Source organism: Fundulus heteroclitus, chromosome 2, assembly GCF_011125445.2.
Source record: "Fundulus heteroclitus isolate FHET01 chromosome 2, MU-UCD_Fhet_4.1, whole genome shotgun sequence".
In the NCBI taxonomy this organism is placed as follows: domain Eukaryota; kingdom Metazoa; phylum Chordata; class Actinopteri; order Cyprinodontiformes; family Fundulidae; genus Fundulus; species Fundulus heteroclitus.
The window spans coordinates 32,125,158-32,149,497 of record NC_046362.1 but is presented as its reverse complement, the minus strand read 5'-3'; the positions used below and the strand labels follow the sequence as shown (position 1 = coordinate 32,149,497).

At 40.5% G+C, this 24,340-nt stretch overlaps 3 protein-coding genes across 5 annotated transcripts in view; 1 reads left to right on the top strand and 2 right to left on the bottom strand.

Annotated features, from left to right (window-relative positions):
* Nucleotides 1-720: 720 nt before the first annotated feature.
* On the bottom strand, nt 721-13,617 carry LOC105929669 (gamma-crystallin M2). 2 transcript variants are annotated; one of them, XM_021318959.2, is made up of 3 exons: nt 13,559-13,617; nt 2,199-2,441; nt 721-1,054 (listed from the first exon to the last, which is right to left on the bottom strand). In XM_021318959.2, exons 1-3 carry the CDS (start codon nt 13,586-13,588, stop codon nt 776-778), a joined length of 552 nt encoding a protein of 183 aa, XP_021174634.2. In that variant the 5' UTR covers nt 13,589-13,617; the 3' UTR covers nt 721-775. The 2 variants fall into 2 exon arrangements, with proteins under 2 accessions (XP_021174634.2, XP_012722981.2); XM_012867527.3 differs by lacking the exon at nt 13,559-13,617 and adding an exon at nt 3,051-3,164.
* LOC118556209 (gamma-crystallin M2-like) lies at nt 721-13,646 on the bottom strand. The gene is made up of 4 exons (XM_036125308.1): nt 13,559-13,646; nt 12,715-12,957; nt 11,776-12,044; nt 721-785 (listed from the first exon to the last, which is right to left on the bottom strand). The coding sequence occupies exons 1-4, from the start codon at nt 13,586-13,588 to the stop codon at nt 776-778; spliced, it is 552 nt and encodes a 183-aa protein (XP_035981201.1). The 5' UTR covers nt 13,589-13,646; the 3' UTR covers nt 721-775.
* Nucleotides 13,647-16,016: 2,370 nt separating this feature from the next.
* The window catches only part of lamb4 (laminin, beta 4), a 42,170-nt gene continuing 33,846 nt past the window's right edge, over nt 16,017-24,340 (top strand). For both annotated transcript variants that reach the window (XM_021319023.2, XM_021319022.2), the window contains exon 1: nt 16,017-16,155. The gene's annotated coding sequence lies outside the window, so the exon portion shown is untranslated. The remainder of the gene's footprint in view (nt 16,156-24,340) is intronic.

The window sequence follows — 24,340 nt, the reverse complement described above, 5'->3', positions numbered from 1 at the left end:
TGTTTCTCACAATAATTCAGGAAAATTAGCTGGAAATTATTATAGGTCCAGCTCAAATCTGCTCCCGTTCATTTCAGTCAGGCTCCCAGTAACAGGGAGTCCAGGTACATCCAATTAAAACAGTATGTCACACAGCCCTCTTCAATCAAATAAAGGTTTTCTGCCCAAGGAAGCCCCACTGATTGCATTGACCCATGGGTGACCCAAGCATGTGATGACAGTGGAGAGCAACAACTGCTTTTTAACAGGAGGGACCAGCAGCAGAACCAGGTTTTGTTTGAGTGTCAATCTAGTGTTGCAAAAAAAAGAAGCTGTTGGCTGCAAAAACATGCTTGGAGAAAATATATTAAAGGTCTTGGGGGCTTCAGGCCCCCCAGCAGCCAAATCCTGCACCAGCAGAGCAGAGATGAACTCTTGTTGTTGTTTACCAGCTTTTCTTTATCAACATGCTTCAAAGTTTTTGAGAACATTAACCTGCTGCCTTCCGGCATTTGGGTCTCCAGAACACCATAAATTATAACAGAACAACCATTAACTAAAAAAACGAGTTCATGGGAGAGTGGAATGGTTGCTAAAATTCGCTGTGTTTTACGAAAGCTTCAACATGATGGTGGCTTGTTGCTAAACAACTGTCTCTTGTTTGGATAATGCTAACTACAGTTCTCTTTACCACCATTACGTCCAACTTTTAGCTGGAAACAGATCTGAGACGTCGGCAGGTTTTAACATCAGAACGACTTTTTATTGACGTAATGTAATTTACACTTTAGCGACTTCAGTAGTAGGAGTCCATGATGCGCCTCATGCTCATGAACCTCATGTTGCTCATGCCCATGCTGGAGAAGCTCCTGTACTCGCCGGGCCTCATGTACATCATCCTGCCTCTGTAGTGGGGCTGCTCGTACATCAGCCAGTGGCCGTCCATCACGTGACACGACATGCAGTTGGACATGCGGTAGCGGTCCATGATGTTATCGCAGTCGTCCATCATCTCGTGCATCTGGCCTCCGAAGTTCTCCCTCTCGTAGATCCTCATCCTGTAGGAGCCGCGGTACTAGAAGACACCGATAATCAGTGATCAGCAAGGAAGTACCAAACAGGGAAAAATACACGAAAACCTGGACTTGTTGCATTTTTCTAGTGTTACCCACCACCATATTCTCCCATCTACTCCCAAAACTAACAACTCTTCAAACAGTCATTTGTCAACATAGGTGTGTCGATATGTAGTCACTCAGCTACTCTAGATTAGGTGTAGTGTTGCACCGATACCGATGCCAGTAACGTATGGGGCTCCGATATAGCACTAAAATGGTGGTATCGGTATCGGCGAGTACCAACAAATTGGGCACGATACCATTTTGATGTTTGTATGTCACTTGAACTCTCCCGACTAGTATTATACATGTTATATAAGTTCATGAAAGTTGCACTATTTTGCCATTTGAGAGCCAAAACTCAGGGTTTAAAAGAGATTATTCAATTATTAACGTAATTTTACTGTCTTACTGTTGCTCTACTGTTATAATTTCACCAATGTTGCACTATTTTGGCCTTTGAGAGCCAAAAGTTTATTCAACTATTGTCACCCATTTCAGGTAGGCAATAAAAAGTTCTACTACCCTAAATAGTATGCAGTTCTTCATATATATACACACACATCAATTTCAAGCAGATGGTATCGGGGCCAAAAATGGCATTGGCGCAACACTAGTTTAGGTGCCGTGCCCAAGGACACTGTGGCAGATGGGGGGTTGAAACCGCAGCTTCTGTGACGTCTGTCTAGTTACCGAAGTGTTGCTGTAATGTGGCTGAACGCTTACCAAGGACATAGTGCGCGCTGTAATGGGACTGCTTAATCATTCGGATAGTTTGTGCCGTAACTTTACTGGGAGCGTCTGTAGCTCGGTGGGAATAGTAGTTGTCTTAAAAGAAAGTTGTGGGTTCTATTCCGGCTGTCCTGTCACATGCATACAGGTGTAGGAATGAGTGCGACTTCGTAAATGTGGCTCTAGTGTAAAGGTCTCTGAGTAGCCAGTATGATTAGAAAGGAGCTGTTCAGTCCATTAACCATAGCTCTGATGTGATTGGTTACCGTGGAGATGGCTCTAATGAAACTGGTTTATGTAGAGGCCGTGTGAGCGCTAAGGTGACGGGTTACAATGGAGATGATGTGGGGCTGTAATGTGGCTGCTCACCATGGGGATCATGCGGCAGGACCTGATGCAGTCGCTCATTCCAAACATGCTCATGTAGTCGGCGTACTCTCCCCTCTTCATGAAGTACTGGTTGCCCATGTAGTTGGTGCGGTCGTAGACCATGAAGCAGCCTCTCTCCACCCTGCAGGAGTGACACCTGCTCAGGTAGGAGGACATGTCGGCGCAGTCGCTGTTGCACTGGTAGGAGCGTCCCTGGAAGTTCCTGTCCTCGTAGAAGACGATCTGAAGGGGGGGGAAAAAACAAAAACTCTGAACATTTTGCACTTTTTTGATGGTGAAGATGTTAATTAAGTGATTATACACTGCAAAAGGGAACTAAAAGTAAGTGAAATATACTTGAAACGAGTGTATTTGTCCTTAATTCGAGCAGATAAATATGATTATCTGAGTATTTTGACCCCTAAATTAAGATAATTAGATATACTGTGCTTGAAACAAGATAATGGAGATGACTTGTTCCTATTTTAAGTGCAAAAATTTTATTCCATTGGCAGATAATTTAAACTTGACTGCTCAAATAAGGACAAATGCATTAATTTCAAGAAAATCTTACTTACTTTTAGTTCCTTTTTTGCAGTGTAGTCATTGTCAAGTCAAGTGGCTTTGTTTTTTACACAGTTACACCTGCTGCTTTGCAAAAGTAATATCTTTTCTTTTTACACCCTAATTCATTTTGAGGCTTTTTAAAAATAAACTCATAGATGAAAGTTTTCTTTTTGTCAGATATCATTTAAACACAAATAGAGGGATTTTATCTGACTTGTGTAGATTTTATCTGACTTAAAACCGGTATGTGTTTGCGCTTTAGCCGGACGAGCTGCTGGTTCTCACCCTGCTCATCATGTTCATGTTGCTGGACGTCATGTTGCCGGTCAGGTTGCTCAGCTGCTTGCTGCTGGATGTCACGCCCTGAGAGAGAGAGAGATGATACTACCTGTGGAGCCGCAGCCGCTGCGCTTTATAGCACCTGAGCAGCTGAGGCCTTTTGTTCAAACAGCCTGAGCCAGCAACGCGTCATAAAGAGACGCTCAACGTTCGGCATTTCTCTTAGAAACTACAGACAAAAAGCCGCGGACAACAGCTGTATGTTTCCTTCACCCCCCTGTGGACGCCACACTTTCTGGAACAAACACCTGAAGACAAAAGTACTGGAAATTTTACACATATTTTAATATTTGTCCCCAAATTTTCTTCTAAAACCTAAACTCGGATGATTTAGTGAAGTGGGTTTTCACTTTATTAACTGTTTTAGCTTGTTTCATGAATCCACATAAAAAGACTTTTTTTTTATTTATCTTAATATTCTTGTTTTTTGTTTTGTTTTGTTTTTTTAGAAAGAAATATGAAAGGTTGAACGAATCAGTCATATGAGGGTGGACAATGAAAGCAATTTAGCATTAAAACACAGAAACAAAAACAAGTGAGATAATAAGTAAGTAAAATTTATTTGTATAGCAAGTTTTTACAGACAGCAGCGTTACACAACAGAATGCACAGCCTTATACAACAATATAAACACAGAACAATTATAAATGCATATGATAAAAACTCTTGGAACAAAAATGTCTTTATCTACTTTTTAAAGACCAAACTTAACAAGAAGTCGGAGTCACCTCACCCTGTGGGGAACCAGTAAAACATTTTTGATTTAATGACCTAAAACGGCGAGGAGAGCTGCATTTTTGGATCAAATTAGAGCTCTATGAAGAAATCTGATCATATAAAGCTCTAAAAGTTAAAACTGAGATTTTAAAATAAAACCCCGATCTAATAGGCAGCCAGTGTAGTAACTTTAAAACAGGGGTTCTATGGGTTCTTCTGTTTAAGTGAGTCAGTAATTTTGAAACAGTTTTGGACCATCTGAAGATGAGCAAGCCTCTTAGTAAAAGAATTGAACAGGACATTATAATAATCTAATCATGTAGAGACAAAATAATTTATTATCATCTCAAGTTCACTCTGGGATACCATGGATCTAAGGTTGGTGATGTTTCTCAAATTAAATTATGGTTTAAATGATACTTCAAGGAGAAAGCTTGACCAAAAATGACACCTAAATCTCCCAGCTGTTTAGTTTCAGACATGGCTCTGTCCTGAGCAATAATAGAGGTTTCTGTTTCTCCTCTTAAATATTAAGCTGTAACTGCTTAATGTTTGTTAAGCAGCTGTTTTTTTTTTTAAATTGCTCGGCTATAAAACCTGTTGTTAAATGTAGAAACAAAAAGAAAGAACAGTTTAGTTTGCATTCAGATTGTTAAAGATGGATGTTGTGGGGTTGAAAAGCATTTTCTTCATGTGGACTCCATCAAAACTTAATAGGTTCTTCAAAGGATCATCCAAAACTTCCCCTGAGCTCTTCTCCTCATTCTCTGATTTTTCCTGTAAAAGCTCAGCATCAAAAGCTAGCGAGAGCCTCCAGCCTCCAAATGCTTCCATCAGGACACAAATCAGGTGGCAAAAAGAAAGCAGGAGCTCCTGGTTCTTTACATCATTGGTCTGTTCTGTTTAGAGGGCACATTTTTTTAAATTAAGATTCGATTTATAAGACATAAGATTACATTTATGCCTCCATCTTGACCAAGACGCCCTGGAAAAAGAGATGATTTATCTGCAGGTTTTTTTCTGGACATCTTTTAACCTCTCCCTGCAGCTCTCTGTGGTCCCTGCCTACCTGAAATCCTCCATCATTTTGCCTGTTCCCAAAAACCCAACCATCACCTGCTTCAACAGTGCTTCAAGAGGATTCATCAAGAAAGACGCCATCCCCGCTGGCCTGGACAACCTGTACTTAGCTAACAGGGAGAACCATAGAGGACGCTGACTCGTTAGCACTTCACACGGCTTTGACTCCTCTGCAGCATCCCGACACCTATATTAGGATGCTCTTCACGGACTTCAGCTCAGCATTCAACATTGTGCTTCCAGACATGCTGGTTGTGAAGCTCCACAACCTGCGATTATCTCTTCTGCTCCTGGATCAGCGACTTCCTCACCAACAGGCCCCAGGTAGTGTAGAATTTAAAATTCTCCTTCTAACGTATAAAGCCCTTAATAATCAAGCTCCATCATATATCAGAGCTCTGATTACCCCGTATGTTCCTAACAGAGCACTTCGCTTTCAGACTGCAGGTCTGCTGGTGGTTCCTAGAGTCTCTAAAAGTAGAATGGGAGGCAGATCCTTTAGCTATCAGGCTCCTCTCCTGTGGAACCAACTCCCAGTTTTGGTCTGTGAGGCAGACACCCTATCTATTTTTAAGACTAATGTTAAAACTTTCCTTTTTGACAAAGCTCATAGTTAGAGTGGCTCATACCCTGAGCTATCTCTATAGTTGTGCTGTGATAGGGCTAAGCTGTTGGAGGACATCAGGGTCTAATTTTCTCACTCTACTGATTTCTACTGTTCTTCAGTCTACTGTTCTCCAGTTTTGCATTGTATTACATTGAAATGACTGTCGTCATTTCAGCTTTTAACTTTTTGCTCTCTCTCTTTTTCTTCATAGTAGGTACACCTGGTCTGGCGTTCTGTTAACTGTGACATCATCCAGAGAAGACGGCTCACACGCTACTACCATCTAATGTAGAACAGATTACTAGATCAATGTGTGCTTCTGTGCTTTTTTGTCTCTCTTGTTGTGTCTCTGCTCTGTCTTCTGTAACCCCAGTCGGTCGAGGCAGATGACCGTTCATACTGAGCCCGGTTCTGCCGGAGGTTTTCCTTCCCGTTAATGGGGAGTTTTTCTTCCCACTGTCGCTTCATGCTTGCTCAGTATGAGGGATTGCAGCAAAGCCATGTACAATGCAGACGACTCTCCCTGTGGCTCTACGGTTCCCCAGGAGTGAATGCTGCTTGTCGGGACTTTGATGCAATCAACTGGTTCCCTTATATAGGACATTTTTGACCAATCTGTATAATCTGACCCAATCTGTATAATATGATTGAACTTGACTTTGTAAAGTGCCTTGAGATGACATGTTTCATGATTTGGCGCTATATAAATAAAATTGAATTGAATTGAATTGAATTGAATAGTGAAGATAGAGAAACGCACAACCACCCCACAGTTTCTAAACACTGGAACGCCACAGGGTTGTGTCCTCAGCCCTGCTTTGTTCACTCTCTTCACACACGACTGCTCTGCCATCCACCCCACAAACATGGATGTGAAGTTTGTGGATGACACCACTATGGTGCATCTCATCTCCAACAACGATGAGACCCATTACAGAGAGGAGATACACAATCTGACAAAATGAGGCTCCAGGAACAACCTCATCCTGAACTCCAGCAAGACCAAGAAGGTAATAATAGAATACAGGAGGTCCTGGAGGACTGAACACGCTCATCTCTGCATACAGGGGGAGGTGGTGGAGCATGTGGACGGCATAAATGTCCTGGGCATTCACATTTTCTCTGACTTGACTGTGAACACCTCTCCACCTGGTGAAGAAGTCCCAACAACAGCTCTTCTAAGGAAACAGACTGGACTTTCTACTCAGCAACTAAAAAACTTTCATAGAGCTACGATTGAAAGCATCTTGTGTCTCAGTGCAACAGTCTGGTGAAGGAGCTCCAAGGCACAGGAGAGGAAGGACTTAGCACAGGTGGTGAGGACAGCACAGGGATTGTGAGATGCCGTCTACAAGATCTAGACACGGTTTATGCTGCATGAGTCCAGAAAAGGGCCAGATGCATTGCCACAGATCCCACCCGGCACTTCCATCAGGTAAACACTTTGGTAACATTCAATTAAAAACTAATATATTTAGAAACAGCTTATTTCCCAAAGCTTTGAGGGCTTTCACCCCCTGCTGAAAATCAAATAAACCACCAGCCAGTTCATGGTCTGTTACAGATTTACAAACATGTAACAAGCTACTGGCTCCACAGTTTCTTGATCCAATAAAGAAATATGTGTCTCACATGCTAATATCTATTGGCACACTTTTTAACTTGTCAGGGAGTGTTTCGTCTGATATATTCATGCAACTGCAGAGTGTTTTACATCATTCTGTAAAGTGATTGCTGTCTGTCTTTATAACATTTTTATCTTATCAGATCCATAAGGACAATTTGCAAACTTTTTAGCTTCTCAGGAAGTGCTGTCGGTACATTTAACTTGAACCTTTATGTCTTTGATCAGTGTCTGTGTGTTATGTGTAAATTCTGCACTGGTGTCTTGTCAAAAAGTCATTATTGTTGCATAATCACAATAAAAACTCTATATGCTTGATTATTCATTTATCCTGGCTAAACAAAGACTTATTATCATATAATTTTCACACAGTCCAAAAGTATAGCTGGATGAGCCATCTAAGATAGCGGAGTGTGCTTTTTTGTGTCTCTGCTGTCACTCTGCTGAGTTCTCCTACTGTTCTCCAATTTGCATTGTTTGTTGTTACTTCAACTTTTAGCTTTTTGTTCTGTCATTGTTTTTCTTCATAGAAGGTACACCTGGTCTGGTGTTCTGTTAGTTGTGACATCATCAGGGGAGACATATCATCCACTATTACCATATAACATAGAAAGTAAAATTTAATTAAAATTTTGGATTAAAAAATTTAATTGATTGAGCCACATAGAACTATTCTGGTTTTAACCCGATCCAAAATCAGTCTCAAAATCAGAATAAAAATTATTTTTTTGCCTCTCCAGTAAGCAATCTCTATCAACATTTGGGTACATTTAAGATGCATTTAGGTTTGATAATAGATAATTACTCTTTGGTTAAGAGCATCCCAGGAACTAGTAGTCACAACAATGGTTCCAATAGTAGCAAATTATTGCTAATGATAAAAAAAGATATTTAACTCACTTTATTCTTCTCTCACTACTAAAAGGGAGAACATTCTGATTGGAGACTTTAACAATAAAATAATTTTTATCTAAAACTGATAAATCTATTGTTGGCAGACAGTTTATTTTTTCTCTCTGAGGAAAAAGTTGTCGCAGCCTTACTTTGAATTATAATACCTGTAATCTAAGTGGAAAAGGGGGAAATGCATATGAGAAAAATCGTGGAACCACCCCCCATCCATCAGGTTTTAACACCAAAAACGGCATAAACAGAACTGGATAAAGCACCTTACTTCAGCCCGGACCTAGTGTTTAATCTAAAAGAGCCAACTGGACTTTCTCCACATGCTGTTTTAACAATTACCGTCTCTCAGGTGGAGTGATGGTCCCTTTTTCTCCTCCAGCTGCAGTTTTGTCTGCTTAGAGTTAATTTAGAGAGTGGTATTGGTTTGTTTTGGCTCTGTGTGTTTGATGTGTGGGAGCTTCCTCATTTTGGGTTTGAAACCGGTTTGACTCATTAAAGTAAAACACATCCAAGAGAAACCACCTACTACAAAATGTTGAATTATGTAATGTATGTAATTTCTAAGGTATACTTCATTGGAGTGTTTGCATTTATTTTTTGTTTGATTGGTTGTTGTTTTTTTTGGTGTTATTTGCACCAATGTGAAAAATGTGACATTTCTTATAAAGTATGACACCACACAATAAATAATAAAATAATAATGAATGAATAAAAATCAGACAAAAATCGGTGTTAGTGCAAATTTTAAACTTCCCCTGACTCTGATAAGCCCCCCCCCCCCACACACACACACACACACACTCCCCCCAAAACAATTTTACAGTAATTGGACAGAATGTTTATTACTTTTTGTGTTTTTTGCCTCAATCTGAAATATAATTTTTTATCATTAAAACAGAATTTTTGCTACATATGGTCAGGACTGCAGCTGATGATATTATGTAGAAAATGGGATAATGTCAAAATATTTATATCTGTATGACAATTTTACCGAGACATTTTATTTTTGCCCGACTCTTGTCCTCATAAGCTACTATCTCCAACTTTTAGATTTGTTAACCTTACCTGCAACCTGAATTCTCGCAGTATTCCTGGGCTCCCAAACACACGAGAATCCATCTTGTCCCGTGCCCATTTTGGCCAATCACGTTGCAGTATGATGGTTTAAGGCGGGACATATCAGCTATGATGAAAGCTAGAGCTGCTGAGCCCACAGCCGAACCAACATTAGCATGGCAGCGTAGGAGGACGCGTAGCTGCTGTAATCACATCTGTTTTGTCAGATCCACAATTGCTTCTTTTAAAGAACAGCAAGAACTGTCTTGACCAACGTAACTTGTTGTGGTTTCTTATGGCGTCTGCTGCTAACATTTTCATTTGATACCATGATTGGCTAAAACCAACCTTTGGTAGGCGGGAAATAGTTGCTTCACCCAATCAGCTCAGAGAGTCCGGCTGAAATTCTCTCCTTTCCCCGAATGGATTAAATGGAAGCAGACCCAGATTTATGTTGTGAAGAACATAGAGTGCAACATATTATCAATCTGGCTTGCCTTCTAAATGATTCTTTGTGCTATTTTTAAAAACTTTTTGACTTTAATAACCCACATTCTATATATTTTTCTTATGTTGTAGGCTACATTTGCTCCTAATGTACAGTCTCATAATGTCATTTCTAAGTTTTAGTGCCCTAGCATTTTCTCAGATTGTTTAAAAAATGGTGAATAGAGTAAAAAAACATTTGCTAAAATAATCAAAATGAGAATAATATGCAATCAGATGCAGTAAAAATATTTGTAATAGATAATAATCAAGTAATCCAAAGTTCACTGTTACTCAGGTGAGAGGTTTCAGATCAGATAAACATTTCTGTTTTTGAAAAAAATTGTTACATCTTGTCTTAAAATATTAATTGTTAAATATAATGGAGCATCATGAAAGCTGATGGCAGTGTTGTCCTGCGCAAAACAATATTGGGAGAGAAAACCAACATCATTTAAATCCTGCCCACTTGTAACAGGAAGCCATGGAGCGTGCTGCCGTGGCCTTAACATCTGAAAAATAAATAACTAAAAATAACTAACATTTTCTTGAAATTAATGTATGTTTCCTTGATTTGAGCAGGTAAATAGGACTATTTGCCAATGGAATAACATTTTTGCACTTAGAATAGGAACAATTCATTGCCATCGTCTTATTTCAAGAGCAGAATTTCTAATTATCTTATTTTAGGGGTAAAAATACCAAATTCCATTGGCAAATAGTCTTATTTAGCTGCTCAAATCAAGGAGAAATACACCAATTTCAAGAAAATTTTACTTGCTTTTTGCAATGAACTGATTTGTTTAGGACTGCCTTCGACTGCTCTAGTTAAATAGTTCTACCGTCATCATTCCACACCTCTCCATGCCAGTCCCCGTTTTGCCTTGGAAGCTTTGTTTTGCTCCTGTTGTTAAGGTTAGTCCTGTCAGTCACTCTAAGACTGTTCATTCACTGTTTGTTCCTGGAGAGGTTCTGCTCTGTGTCCTGGTGTCTCCAGAGAACTGCTAACTGGACTAGCCATCCTGGAAAGGCTCTGCTCTGTGCCCTGGTGTCTCTCAAGTTCTGCTAACCTGACTAGCCGCCCTGGTGAAGCTCAGCTCTGTGCCCTGGTGTCTCCAATGAACTGCTAACCTGAGTGCTATGAGGCCTGCTAGCCGAGCAGCACCTAGCAAGTGTGGACTCTCTGTCTCCGGGCTGTCAGCTCCTGCCATCATCTACATCCCTGACTTTCTGCAGTCCTGAACCTCCGGTCTTCATCACTCATCACCCAGCACACTTCTTTCAATAAAGTCTCAAACTTTTAGTTCCGTGTGTTTGTCCTGAGTTCATCGGTAAACAAAACCCTGACAGTTTCTACATTTTATTCCTACTTGTTTTTATTCTTTTTTATTTTCATATTTTAATCATGTAATGCACTTTGCATTGTCTCTGTACTGAATTGTGCTATACAAATTATTTTGCCTTGCCTTGATATATCACCCACCTACAGGAGCTGAGGACCAGTGAAGATTTAGCATGTGTTTTCAAAATCAGGAGCCACATCTGTAAAGACCCTGGCCCATGCTACTGACGTGTCACCACAGTCCACTCTTTGACACATCGGGATGGTAATCTTAAGTCCTCATTTTATTTGTTTATTTATTTTTTATTTTAGTGCTGCACACATGTTTCTCTGATGTTCAAACGGCCTCAGATGAAAGATAAATGAATGTTTCTTACAGCTTACTTTTTATTTTGGATGCACAAATCCCTGGGAACAGGACACTGGTTGACCTGCCATGGGTATGGTCATTTTTAACTTAACTATCTAACCTGAATCCAACTGAATACAAATTTAAAGGTTAATTTAGAGATCCACATAAGGCGAGACGCACTTCTGCCAAACCAGGGGTGTGAAGAGACTGAGGTAAAACAACGCACGGCTAAAATCCACCAGAGTGCGAAGATTTAAAGCTGCTTGCAGCATTCAAATTGGATTTGTTCAATTTTCCAGCATAAAATATGATGATGAATTGGTTCTAAAAGGAAAACATCACTGATATTGTATTACTTTTTTTTTTTTTACCCTGGAGTTTCACCACTTATCCACTAAATAAGACTCCATGCAATGATTTAAGAAAGACAGACAGATTTTAAAGAAACAAACATTTCTTTATTGTTTCTCTGCTCTGTGTCCTGATTGTTTTCAGTAGTAGGAGTCCATGATGCGCCTCATGCTCATGAACCTCATGTTGCTCATGCCCATGCTGGAGAAGCTCCTGTACTCGCCGGGCCTCATGTACATCATCCTGCCTCTGTAGTGGGGCTGCTCGTACATCAGCCAGTGGCCGTCCATCACGTGACACGACATGCAGTTGGACATGCGGTAGCGGTCCATGATGTTGTCGCAGTCGTCCATCATCTCGTGCATCTGGCCTCCGAAGTTCTCCCTCTCGTAGATCCTCATCCTGTAGGAGCCGCGGTACTAGAAGACACCGATAATCAGTGATCAGCAAGGAAGCACCAAACAGGGAAAAATACATGAAAACTCTGGACTTATTGCATTTTTCTAGTGTCACCCACCACTCAGTGCTTTTGGACTAAGAGACACATTCTCCCAAACTAACAACTCTTCAAACAGTCATTTGTCAACATTGGTGTGTCGATATGTAGTCACTCAACTACTCTAGGTTAGGTGCCGTGCCCAAGGACACTTTGGCAGGTGGGGGGTTGAAACCGCAGCTTCTGTGACGTCTGACTAGTTACCGAAGTGTTGCTGTAATGTGGCTGAACGCTTACCAAGGACATAGTGCGCGCTGTAATGGGACTCCTTACTCATTCGGATAGTTTGTGCCATAACTATACTGGGAGAGTCTGTAGCTCGGTGGGAATAGTAGTCTTAAAAGTTGTGGGTTCTATTCCGGCTGTCCTGTCACATGCATACAGGTGTAGGAATGAGTGCGACTTCGTAAATGTGGCTCTAGTGTAAAGGCTTTGAGTAGCCGGTGTGATTAGAAAGGAGCTGTTCAGTCCATTAACCATAGCTCTGATGTGATTGGTTACCGTGAAGATGGTGTAAGCTCTATTGAAACTAGTTTATGTAGAGCGCTAAGGTGACAATGGAGATGATGTGGGGCTGTAATGTGGCTGCTTACCATGGGGATCATGCGGCAGGACCTGATGCAGTCGCTCATTCCCATCATGCTCATGTAGTCGGCGTACTCTCCCCTCTTCATGAAGTACTGGTTGCCCATGTAGTTGGTGCGGTCGTAGACCATGAAGCAGCCTCTCTCCACCCTGCAGGAGTGACACCTGCTCAGGTAGGAGGACAGGTCGGCGCAGTCGCTGCTGCAGTCATAGGAGCGTCCCTGGAAGTTCCTGTCCTCGTAGAAGACGATCTGAGCAGAAAGAATGCCTCTACGGTGTCAGTACTTTTCATCTTCGTATAGTGAAAAAAAAAATGCTTTGAGCTATGAGTACATTTTACAGTGAAATCTGTGTTGATCGGCAGGAATGATGGGAACTTTTTAAGTGATCTGAATATGCAATTTCACCCTGAGAGACGCAATAAATATCCTGACGTCAATCATTAAGAACAAACACAGGGCTTCGTTTTCAAACATATGTTTTTTCCACAGATAGTTTGTTTTCCGTATTTAGTCAGTATTCATGTTGTCCCTTTGTGTCTGTATGCTGTGCTGCAGACACAGATCTACTGCTGGTCTGCTCTTAACTCTTCAGTCCTTCAGATTAGCGGTGTAACCGTTCACTGGTATGTTTAAAACAAACTGACACAAATCCAGCTTTCTGTGTAGAGAGATGCCACTCTCTCTCTCTCTCTCCCTTCTACTTCATCAGGTAAAAACATTGAAAGTAGACTTTTAAAATCATCTTCCACTCATTTAAAACATCCAAATCACTCTAAATGTATCTGTTAACCTTTATTAGGACGGATAATTTCTGCTTTGATCAATCCTGAGAGCTAAGAAATCGACTTACCCTGCTCATGTTCATGTTGGTGGCAGACATGTTGTCGACGTGGAGCTGGAGGAGGCTTGGTGCGCTTCTACCTGTGTGGGCTCACAGCTTTTATACACCTGAGAGATGCTGGTGGCTTTGTGCGTTAGAGTGCAGGCTCAGCACATGGCTGTGTGCCTCACACAAAGCCTCTTTGAAAGGGTTAACAATGATGGTGGGAGGCCGTCCGTGCCTGCTTTCATCCACACCAGCAGTTTGTTAACTTGTTCATCGGCAAAACACGTCGCCTGTTTCTTGCCTTCAAGCCAACGGCACACACTGAGAAAATTACAGGAGATGAAGCGGTGACGACATCACTGGTGAAAACATCTCAACCCCCTCCACTCACCACACAGGGAGAGAGAGCAGAAATGATAAAGACACTGCCAGTCTCAAAGTACGGAGATGATCTGGTTTCAGTCAGGAACAACAGGAGAACAGAAACATCAGCAGGATCGCCATTGTAACCCTGTAGCCATCAGTAACTCGCTCCTCTGAACAGAACCATGAAAATCATTGTGAAACGTGTTCTGTCGTAAATTCAACATCTTGTCCATCTGAAGATCTTGTCCCACTGATGGATCATTGTTCATCTCTGATGACCACATCATCGACAGTGTTTGTTTCTTTCTCTGTTCAGGGTCCTCGACACGCTAACAGCAAGTACTTCCACTTTGGCCTCCATTTAGCTCCTTTATGGCCAATCTGGGCGGCTCCTTCACACCCCCCCCTGAGGAGACTCCTTAACGACCTGTCAGTCTGATATCCAAACAGCTCCTGTGTTGCCTCAAGATGCCTTCTGTCTTACTTCCTGACTGCCCTTCCACAAGCAACTCCTTAACAACGTGGAGATGGTGCTTCTTTCCCACCTCCATAACCTTCAGAAGGTGCTCTTTAATGACCCTTAGTGGGAGTTCCTGGAGAGCCCCCACAACCGTCAGAGGGTTCCTTTTCAACATTCAAAACCCCAACAGGAGGCTCCTTTAAAACCTCTGTAGGGGGCTCCTTGAAGACTGTGAGAGGGCTCCTTTTGGCCTCCAGAGGAAGTTACTTTACCACCTCCACAACCTACAGTCAGGCCTCCATTCTACCTCAACAACCTCCAGAAACGCTTCCTTTCTACCTCAACAACCTAGTCAGTGTTCCTTTCTACATCGCCGACCAACAGTCAGGCCTCCTTTCCACTTTAACAACCTCCAATCAGACTTCCTTTCTACCTCAACAACCCCCGAGAGGCATCCTTTCTACCTCAACAACCTCCAGAGAGGCATCCTTTCCACTTTAACAACCTACAGTCAGGCTTCCTTTCTACCTCAACAACCTCCAGAGAGGCTTCCTTTCCCCCTCAACAACCTACAGTCAGGCCTCCTTTCCACTTTAACAACCTCCACCTCCAGTAAGGCTTCCTTTCTACCTCAACAACCCCCCGAGAGGCATCCTTTCTACCTCAACAACCCCCCGAGAGGCATCCTTTCTACCTCAACAACCCCCCGAGAGGCATCCTTTCTACCTCAACAACCCCCCGAGAGGCATCCTTTCTACCTCAACAACCCCCCGAGAGGCATCCTTTCTACCTCAACAACCCCCCAGAGAGGCATCCTTTCTACCTCAACAACCTCCAGAGAGGCATCCTTTCCATTTTAACAACCTACAGTCAGGCTTCCTTTCTATCTCAACAACCTCCAGAGAGGCTTCCTTTCCCCCTCAACAACCTACAGTCAGGCCTCCTTTCTACATCAACAACCCCCAGAGAAGCATCCTTTCCACTTTAACAACCTACAGTCCGGGTTCCTTTCTACCTCAACAACCCCCAGATATACTTCCTTTCCCCCTCAATAACCTACAGTAGGCCTCCTTTCCACTTTAACAACCTCCACCTCCAGTAAGGCTTCCTTTCTACCTCAACAACCCCCAGAGAGGCATCCCTTTCACCCAAACAACCTACAGTCAGGGTTCCTTTCTACGTCAACAACCTCCAGTCTGGCCTCCTTTCCAACAACCACCTCAAAAGGAGCCTGCTTTCCATCTCTACAACCTTCAGAGGGGGCTCTTTTACCTCCTAAACCCCCACAGGCTCCTTTACAGTATCCGGTGGAAGGTTTCTTTAGGACATTCAGAGAGCTTCCTGCTTTTCGTGAGTTTAGGCTGATTTGTTGATTAATGTTTTCAGATTTTATTAAACTGAACTGTAAGAATTAATTACTGGTTTTCAAAGCAGCTAAATCTGAAACATGATGCATTTTCTTTTCTCTGAACGGCTGGGTCGTGGTGTTCAAGATATCCATTACTGTAATTTTGGGCGGGGATCGAGGGGAGAGTTGACAAAAGGTAACCCGAGGGCTTCACCAGACCTAACGTGTTGTTCCTGAACCCCCCCCCCCACACCCCTAATTTTTTTTGTTTTTCTCCTGAATCAGCAGCAGTTGGATCGTTTTAGTTTTATTCTGAATGAGAGCAGATTTCTTTCTTGTGATTTTTCTCTTCATCTCTGACAGCTTCAGCCTCGGGCAGCAAGTGTCTCAGGTGTGCTGTTACCTGCCCAGGTGTGCTCATTCGTTCAAGGATGGCAGCTGCAGCAGGTAGGTCCACTTTCGCTCTCTGCAAAACACCAAAATGTCTTTTATGGGACACAAGTCCAAGTTAGACTGAAGGGAAAAGAAACTGGAGTCATTTTATCAGATCTGTGCAGTTAACTTTCTCCTGAAGATTTTGTTCTGTTTTCCGATTAAATTTAGAGATTTATTGTAATCTAAACTGTTATATTACATCTGCTGAAGTCCTAGAGTCTACACATGTTCTGTTTTAAATGAATTTGAAGAGTCTGCTGGGTCTGCAGGTTTAAGTTTAAGTCATACACCAGAAAAATTAAACGACGCCCTGAAAGCAAACCTAAGAAATTACATATAAAAACAATGGTCTTATTTGTGTGTGTTTGGTCAAAAATATCAAATTCAATGTGTTTTTTTAAACTAATGTCAGATTGATGTTTTACATATTTATTTTATAAAAGTAAAAAAAGGAATTCAGCTGGTCTGTTGCCACGTTTGCATCTCCATAAATAAACAAAGTGACAGAAGGTCCACCATGTCAGAGAACCTGTGCGTGTAATAACATGATGCACACCGAGTGCTGAGGCTTAACATGCTGCAGATAAATCATCCTTCGCTTTGAGCAAAGGATAATTTTCTTCCTTTTTGCTTCCTTTTGCTTGCTTCCTTTTTTGAGTTCATTTAGAAAACTGAACTATTTGTATTTCATATCACAGAATGAACCTGTCAGTGTGTAAAGGTGCTGTGACGTTTAAAGTGACTAAAATCTGATATAGGACAACATGTTAGGGATCAAGTTCATTTAAGTAAAGGCTCCCTCGCTCTTGTTTTACAGTTTTTGTATTAGTTGTCCTCCTGTGATTGGAGAAACGTGTTTAAAATAGTTTCTGCATCATATAGAAGATGTTTTTTGCTTAATTTCAAATTTCAGATTTTAATTATTTGCAATTTTATTTTTAAAGTAAGAGTCAGTTGAACCCTTTTAAAACACATTTTACAACTTCAGAACTTTATGTCAATTATTCGGTCCCTTATTTATGCACAGCGCCACCTACAGCCTACAGACAGTAAAACAAGTTTAAGTTTCATCTTAATTTATGAGTATTGTCTCCCATTTGATCTATGACCTGCAGGGTCATTTATCATGCATTTTTTGAACTCTTCATCTGTTTGGTTTCTGGTCATTTTTGTATTTATTTAATGCTTTTATTATTTATTTATTTATTTTTTTACAATTGAACACCCCTCAACCCCTCCTCTCCACTACTTGAAAAAACCTCAGACATGACCCAACAGCGTCTGAGAGCTGGAACATCAGCACAGATTAGTGGAATAAAGAGAAACAGGATCAGCGTTCCCTTATCTCTGATGTTAGGTCTTGTTTTAACGCTACCACACGACTCAATCTCTGTCTCTGATCTTCGGCACATCTTTTCGTTCTGCCTCATGAAAATAAAAGTGATTTATTCCTCGGCGCTGCAGCCAACACTTCTCATCGTAACAAAAACCTCAAATATGCAGTTAAAAGCAGCGTTGCCACTCATGAAATCACACGTGCTCATTACTGTACCTGTGGCTCACTTTCTGATCCTTTTTTTTTTTTTTTTTTTTACAAACTAGCTGCACATTCCTTAGTAAATCCGTCTGCAGATTCCTGAAAGCAAAAAGTAAAGTGATGTTTTATTGACCTTTAGTTCAGAGGATTCCTCAGGCTGATTTCTTCCCAAGCATAAACAGTAAAATTAGATTTGAGCTGTCAGAATAAAATCCCCATATATGTGCAGAGGCACGTTCCTGCAGTCTTTCAGATTTTCCATTTCCATTTTTTTTTTGGCTTCGTTCTGTTGTTGGTTAATTATGAGCTTATATAAACTGATTGTATAGGTTCAGGTTTCTGTTTAAGTTTTACTTAGAAAAGACGTTTTTAGCTTTTTCTTTTTTGTTTTAATCTTGATGATGCTGATGTGTGAAGGTTTGCAGTTAGAAAATGGTTGCTAGCAATAACTGATCAGAATTTAATTTCAGTAACAAATTCAGATTATTTTATGTCTGCTGTATGACTTGAGTTTTGAGTTTTTCATGTCATAAAAGTTTGTGGCTCAATGTTCCCTGTTGCCTAAACCTTTAAAAACTATTTTATATAAATTTAAGTGTCTATTTGGAAGTTTTACACATTGTCCAACAAGGTAGATGGTAAACAAGAGGAAACTAAGCTTTTTTAGTAAATCAGCATCCACTCAAAGTTCCTGTCAGAAGGATCCCAGCTTGGTTCTGTTCCCACCAGTTCTCTTACTGGTTCTTGAGGTTTTATCTTTCTTTGATCTGATCCATTTTGTTTTTGAATTCAGCCTCTTTAAAGAGTGTTGTCGGATAAACAACCAATCAGACTTTATTGTCAGGGAAAGAGCCAACTAGACAGCTCATGCTGGTACAATCTCTGCAGATCGATGTTTTCATCTTGATAGAAACTAAAGATCAAAACCAGATTAGCAGTTTTGACCAGACCTGTAATGTTTGAGATCCAGCATCGGAGATCCAGAGGACTGTGAATGCTGGTAAGGTGATCTCAGAGTATCTTTTTCATGGGCGTGCAACAACAATGGGAGGGGGTCTTCACTGAAGAACAGTGACTGGAAGCTTTATCAGTAGACTGTGCTAAAGAAAACTACACAGAAAGAAGTTTAACATTTTTTATCCAATTCTAACTAAAACAAAACTAGAACTGCGCCCTGCAGACATTAAAGATGTGTCCATTTAAATCAAAGTTGTTTGTTTTAGTTATACTGATCTGGAAGCCTGGTGTGTACATGTTCTGGACAGTCAGGTTGTTGTGGATGTTGATTTATTTTTCCAAATTTCTGAGCTTATTTTCAATGTGTTAGACAAACCTTGTGATTAGGTTGGGTTGAAAACTTCAACAGAAGCAGCTTCTACATCATTCTTCATTTCTCTGTGCTATCAGTTCATGCAAAATGTGCAATAACCAAGGTGCAATAATCTATTTAATACACTGTCCTACAACCCGTGCAATAATCCTGATGTAGTGACTTCTGCTGCTATCACCACCTGAACATAAGTCAGCCCACATGTATGTATGTACAAATGTGTACAATGTATATGCGCATACATACGCGTAGGTGCGTATGTAAGTAGGCGCATAGATATATGTATATATTTAAGTATATATATATATATATATATATATATATATATATATATATATATATATATATATATATATATATATATATATATATATATACCACTAAGAATGTAAATGAGACATCATATGCCCATTCCTATTTCCTTTTTTGTATTTTTTGGTATTCTTTCTGATCCATTGTATATATGAAGATTCACTGTATATAACTGAATGCACCTTCCCTACTCTGCACCTTCTTGTATGAGCCGATGTGACGAGTGAATTTCTCCATTGTGAGATCAATAAAGACTATCTTATCTTATCTTATCTTAAAACATTAAATTTTCCCCTTAAAAAAATGTCTCTTTCCCAGAAAACGCTTGTGAGAGTCCTTGCCGGAGTTTGTCATGTTTTGGTTTAGGTTTGGTTTGGTTTATCCTGCATGTGCGTGATTTTAATAATGAGATAAGAAAAAGATAACATACACTAGGCATGAGGATCAGGGTAGGGAAACAAACAATGAAGAGCAATGAAAAAAATCTGACAGAGCAACAGGGAGCATGAATTTAACGGAAGAAACCAGCGATCAGTAGTGAAAACCAGGGAGCTTAAATACGGAGTAATGTCTGGAGGAGGAGTGTAATGAATAGGAACGAAGGAGCGAAACACATGGAAGAAATCTAACAGACATAATACAAAATTTATAACGAATTAACTTAGAAAATAATCCACAAATGTATGAGCTGAAATGGCAGCAACATGAGGATATAAACAGGAAAAACAGAAACATGAGGAAACCTATAGCCTCATACATCTATAAGAATCATTAATGTTTCCATTTGTCTATTTTTGATCTCAACACGCTCCACAACACATCCACGTTTTCCTCTAAAGTCTCACCTCCCTGATTAAAATATTAAACCTGCCAGTACCTGCCAACGAACCAAAGAAATCACTTTGGATTTAATTTGGATATTTAATCACACACACACGCACACACAAAAATAAATAAATAAATAAGTAAATCAACCACAACCTCCACAGATTATTTCTAACTGTCGTTCCTATTCAGGTCATGTACCTTAATTTATTCCAATTTAAAACTAAATTTAGGGATGTATTTGTTTCCAGACACCGTGAAAACTGCTGCACAGGTGGACTAGATTAGACTGATTAGAGCAGGTGTGACACATGGCAGGAGAAAATGTGAATCATTACGGTGTTGAGTACCTTAAACATAGAAACTGCGATCGTGACTCCATCAGTATTCAAAATAATTCAAAGCATGAGATTCCTGATAATTCAACGACAGCATGCTAATTTAAAAGGTTTAAATGTTGGACACACAGCTGTAATTCTCTGTCTCGTCCATTCCAGGCCGCCAGCTGTGTGCCTCGCTGTAACAAAAACATTCCTGTGTTCATTCACACTGCTTCTGGCATTGTGAATGACCAAGGCAGAAAAAGAGTAGCCAGTTCTCCCTGGAGACCCAGAAACGTCACCATTGTTGGTTCGGATCCAACAAATAGCTTAAACAATGAACAAAGAAAGAGACAGAAAATGACAGCATGGTGGGCATAATTTAAATAACTTACAGTTTACCTGGGCCGATGAGTACCGAGTCTCCCAGATAACCCATCACTGATGATAAAAATTTTCTGTTCATGTTCTGATAGAGCAGTGACTCTCCAGCCTTCATCGCAGTGATTTTGATTCTAATAAGCCTTTACTAATTTTTATCATTTTAGTGACCTACTTAATGAACTGAGCAGGACTGTCCTAGAGTATCACAAAGGAGACCCAAAACTGCAATGAAAGCCTTCAAAAATGTAATAATTTCCATAAAATCTGTAAATGGTTAAAAATTTACCTTTGTCCAGTACAAAACAAGAAATCTATATGTTCAACAGATGCAAGAAATGACAGCAAGCGGAAAATTGTCCTCAGCCACAACCAAACTTGAAACATAAAAATAGAGACAAATCACTTAACAATTTATTTCTCTTTATTTTCCATGAATGTATTTAGAAGAAACAGACCAGAAACAGATCAAATACAGAAGGAAAAATCTAAAAAAATTAATAAATAAATAATATTGAAAGACCTGGTGCTCAGCATGAATGATTGCATCTGTTTCCTAGGATGGAGTGTTGGGCCTATTGTAGATAAAAGAAGAAAATAAACATGAAGTTTAAAAAAAAAAAAGAACAGAAAAAGAAAGAGATAAATTCCAAGTTTCTGGATTCATTTCAGATATTTACAAGATAAACTTGGCCATTCTCTGTCAAACAATCCTAGATTATGATTAAAGGCAAAACAATATACACTATTAAAACCAAGATATGCTCAGTTACTGTAAAGTGAAACGATTTGTAAGGGAAAAAGGTGTTCAATTCAATTCAATTCAATTTTATTTATATAGCGCCAATTCATGAAACATGTCATCTCAAGGCACTTTACAAAGTCAAGTTCAATCAGATTATACAGATTGGGTCAGATTATACAGATTGGTCAAAAATTCCCTATATAAGGGAAATTTATGAGACAAAAACTGCCAGAAGTTCTCTGAGATTTAAGTGGGAAACTTAAGAGATGGCCATCGGGGCTCCTTTGCTGCATCAGAACCACATCTCCCAGGTCCAGACTTGATGCAGCTTCGTTCTCGTCTTCTCACATGTGTACAATAATCTACCACTTAAACCCCAGAGAGCTTCTGGCAGTCTTCTTTTTTTCATCTATATTTCTGACTTTATGACAAAAACGTCTTACTTTTTAAATTGTAAGTGTATGCCTTTAATTAATAATTATCTTTTCTTCTTGTGAATATGTGAAATTTCTAGAGGTTTTTTTTGGTGGAAATGTATTCCTCTGTGGCATATTGGTTTGAGGATGGGCACCACCAAGCCTGCAAATGAGCGAGAAGCAGGGTACACCCTGCACAGGTCATCAGTTCATCACAATAATAATAATTTAAATTGGGAGGTAAATATGTCTGTAGTGAATTTGAATATGACAGTAAGCCTCAGCTTCTTTAGACGGAGGGCAGGGACCAAAGCAGAGCACAAAGATCAGCTGCTTTACATGTGGGCCTGGTCCTTAATCTGCTGCGAGATGTTTAAGATATTCAGAGGAGATATTATTTCTGTGCTGCTGATGGAGTCAAATGAAGACCGATCTGCAGACTAGGATTATCTGAAACCCTGAGAGGGACTGTGCTTGTTATGCCCACCGTCCGTAAAAGTTTAAAAGGTTTCCATCAGCTCACAAAAAGCAGAAAGTCTGCAGCACGTAGAGCGCTTGTGTACACGTCCGAGTCTGTGCATTTTATTTTTGTGTGAAACTTTCTCATGCAGCTTTAAATCATCTGGTGTGCTTCAGCTAGAAGGTTTGAGGAAAACCGTGAATGCATGCGGTTTTCTTCTTCGTCTGGTCTGGGTTTCTTGGAGATACTGGTTCTGCTGGTGCTTCGTCCTCCAGTTCCAGTCAATTTGAGGTGTGAGTAGCTGCCGAGTTTGAGCAGGAAACGGCGTACAGTTCTGTCAGGTGTTGGAGAGGCCTCAAACATTCCAGTAAAAGTTCACCAGTCCCTTCAGGGCACATCGGTTCACCGCCGGATTTGTGGTGCACCAGAAAAAGAACCTGGCAATTCAGCCAGACACAGTGTTTATTGAAGAGGTTTACTGAAGAATAAAACAAACAAAACTTGATGCCAGCAGAAAAAAGTCCAGAGTGTAGACAGGGGGGGGGCCTGCTCTAAATAGGCGATGACAGGCGCTGGAGGCAGAGAACTGGTCGGCGAAGCAGAAGGAGCGGAAACGCTGGAGGCAAAATCCGTGAGACAGGCATGTTATACATGGAGATGGCAAAGGGGCTGGGCTGGAATCGTGATAAAAAAACAAAAAACAAGGTAGTGTCCGCCATCAGAGAGCCGATCAGGTGTCAAAGCGAGGCCGAGGCAAAACAGGGAAGTCCAAAAAACAAAAAACTATGGTCAGAATATGCAAAATGATGCAAAACAGCAACCCTGGACAGCTAATCTCTAAAAGGCTTTTAACGATCTGGTGGAGATTGGCTGAGAGAGGCAGGTGTGACTCTACAGGTGCATGGGCAGAGTCACAGGTGAACACCATGCAGGTAATTAGGATAAGCGAAGGTATTCCCAATAATTAGTAAAGGAGAGCAGAGAGTAGCAAACAGCCAGCTCAAAAAGCAGAAAACCAGAGTCGATGCATAACAGGATAAACATGTTTCTATCACCCAGGTGTAACAATAATATATTTCTCCCATAATAATAACTTATCAGATCAAACCACAAGAACCGAGTGGATTCTTGTGGTTTGCATATTTGACGCAAGTTAGTCCCTTCATGGCTCTCAGATGGGGAAAATATGAGCTTCCTACTCCGACTCGCTGACGGAGGAAAAGCAAAGGTGGAACCGACTTGGTTATTTTGGTTTGATGTGCTCAGCTTCAGCCAAAAGGATTAACCTGTTTCCACGATCAGACTAAAGAACAGCTGCTTTCCCAAAGCTGTACGGGCTATCGTCCCCCTGCTGATAATCAACAAACCATCAGTCCAGTTCATTATCTGTAACAAACACGCTTCTAATTACACAGGTTTCTGCTCTGATGAAAGCCATCTATACTATCTCTCACTAGCCACTGAGTATTTACACACATAAATCTTTCAGTCTGTTTAGATATCCATGCAAATTACACAGTTCTGCATCTAAATTTATTGCCCAGTCTGCTATCTTTTTGACCCGAAAATAAGCCCATCAGCTGCAAAAGGCTATATGCACACTTAAGTTCCTCAGTGAGTGTTGTTGGCAATTAACAGTTTCTTCTGTTAAAAAAATTAAAAGATGGTGTCTTGTTATATCTGCTTGTTATGTGTATTTATGTGCATTCCGAGCTGGTGTCTACCTCATCAAAATTTCTTTATGGTAACACATAATGACAAATAAAGCTTCTTGATTCTCGATAATCAGGACTGGGTGAACCACATCATGTAGGTCTGTGGGTTGTGGCAATTACCTCCTGTGTGCTTTTATGTAGTCTATAGGTTGTATA

Excerpts from the sequence above, each read along its gene's own strand:
- LOC118556209 (XM_036125308.1), bottom strand. The coding sequence starts at position 13,588 with ATGTCTGCCACCAACATGAACATGAGCAGG. Across the intron at positions 12,958-13,558 it reads CCAACATGAACATGAGCAGG|ATCGTCTTCTACGAGGACAG; the intron begins GTAAGTCGATTT and ends CTTTCTGCTCAG. Across the intron at positions 12,045-12,714 it reads CCTGCCGCATGATCCCCATG|TACCGCGGCTCCTACAGGAT; the intron begins GTAAGCAGCCAC and ends GGTGTCTTCTAG.
- LOC105929669 (XM_012867527.3), bottom strand. The coding sequence starts at position 3,083 with ATGACGTCCAGCAACATGAACATGATGAGCAGG. Across the intron at positions 2,442-3,050 it reads ACATGAACATGATGAGCAGG|ATCGTCTTCTACGAGGACAG; the intron begins GTGAGAACCAGC and ends CCCCCCCTTCAG. Across the intron at positions 1,055-2,198 it reads CCTGCCGCATGATCCCCATG|TACCGCGGCTCCTACAGGAT; the intron begins GTGAGCAGCCAC and ends GGTGTCTTCTAG.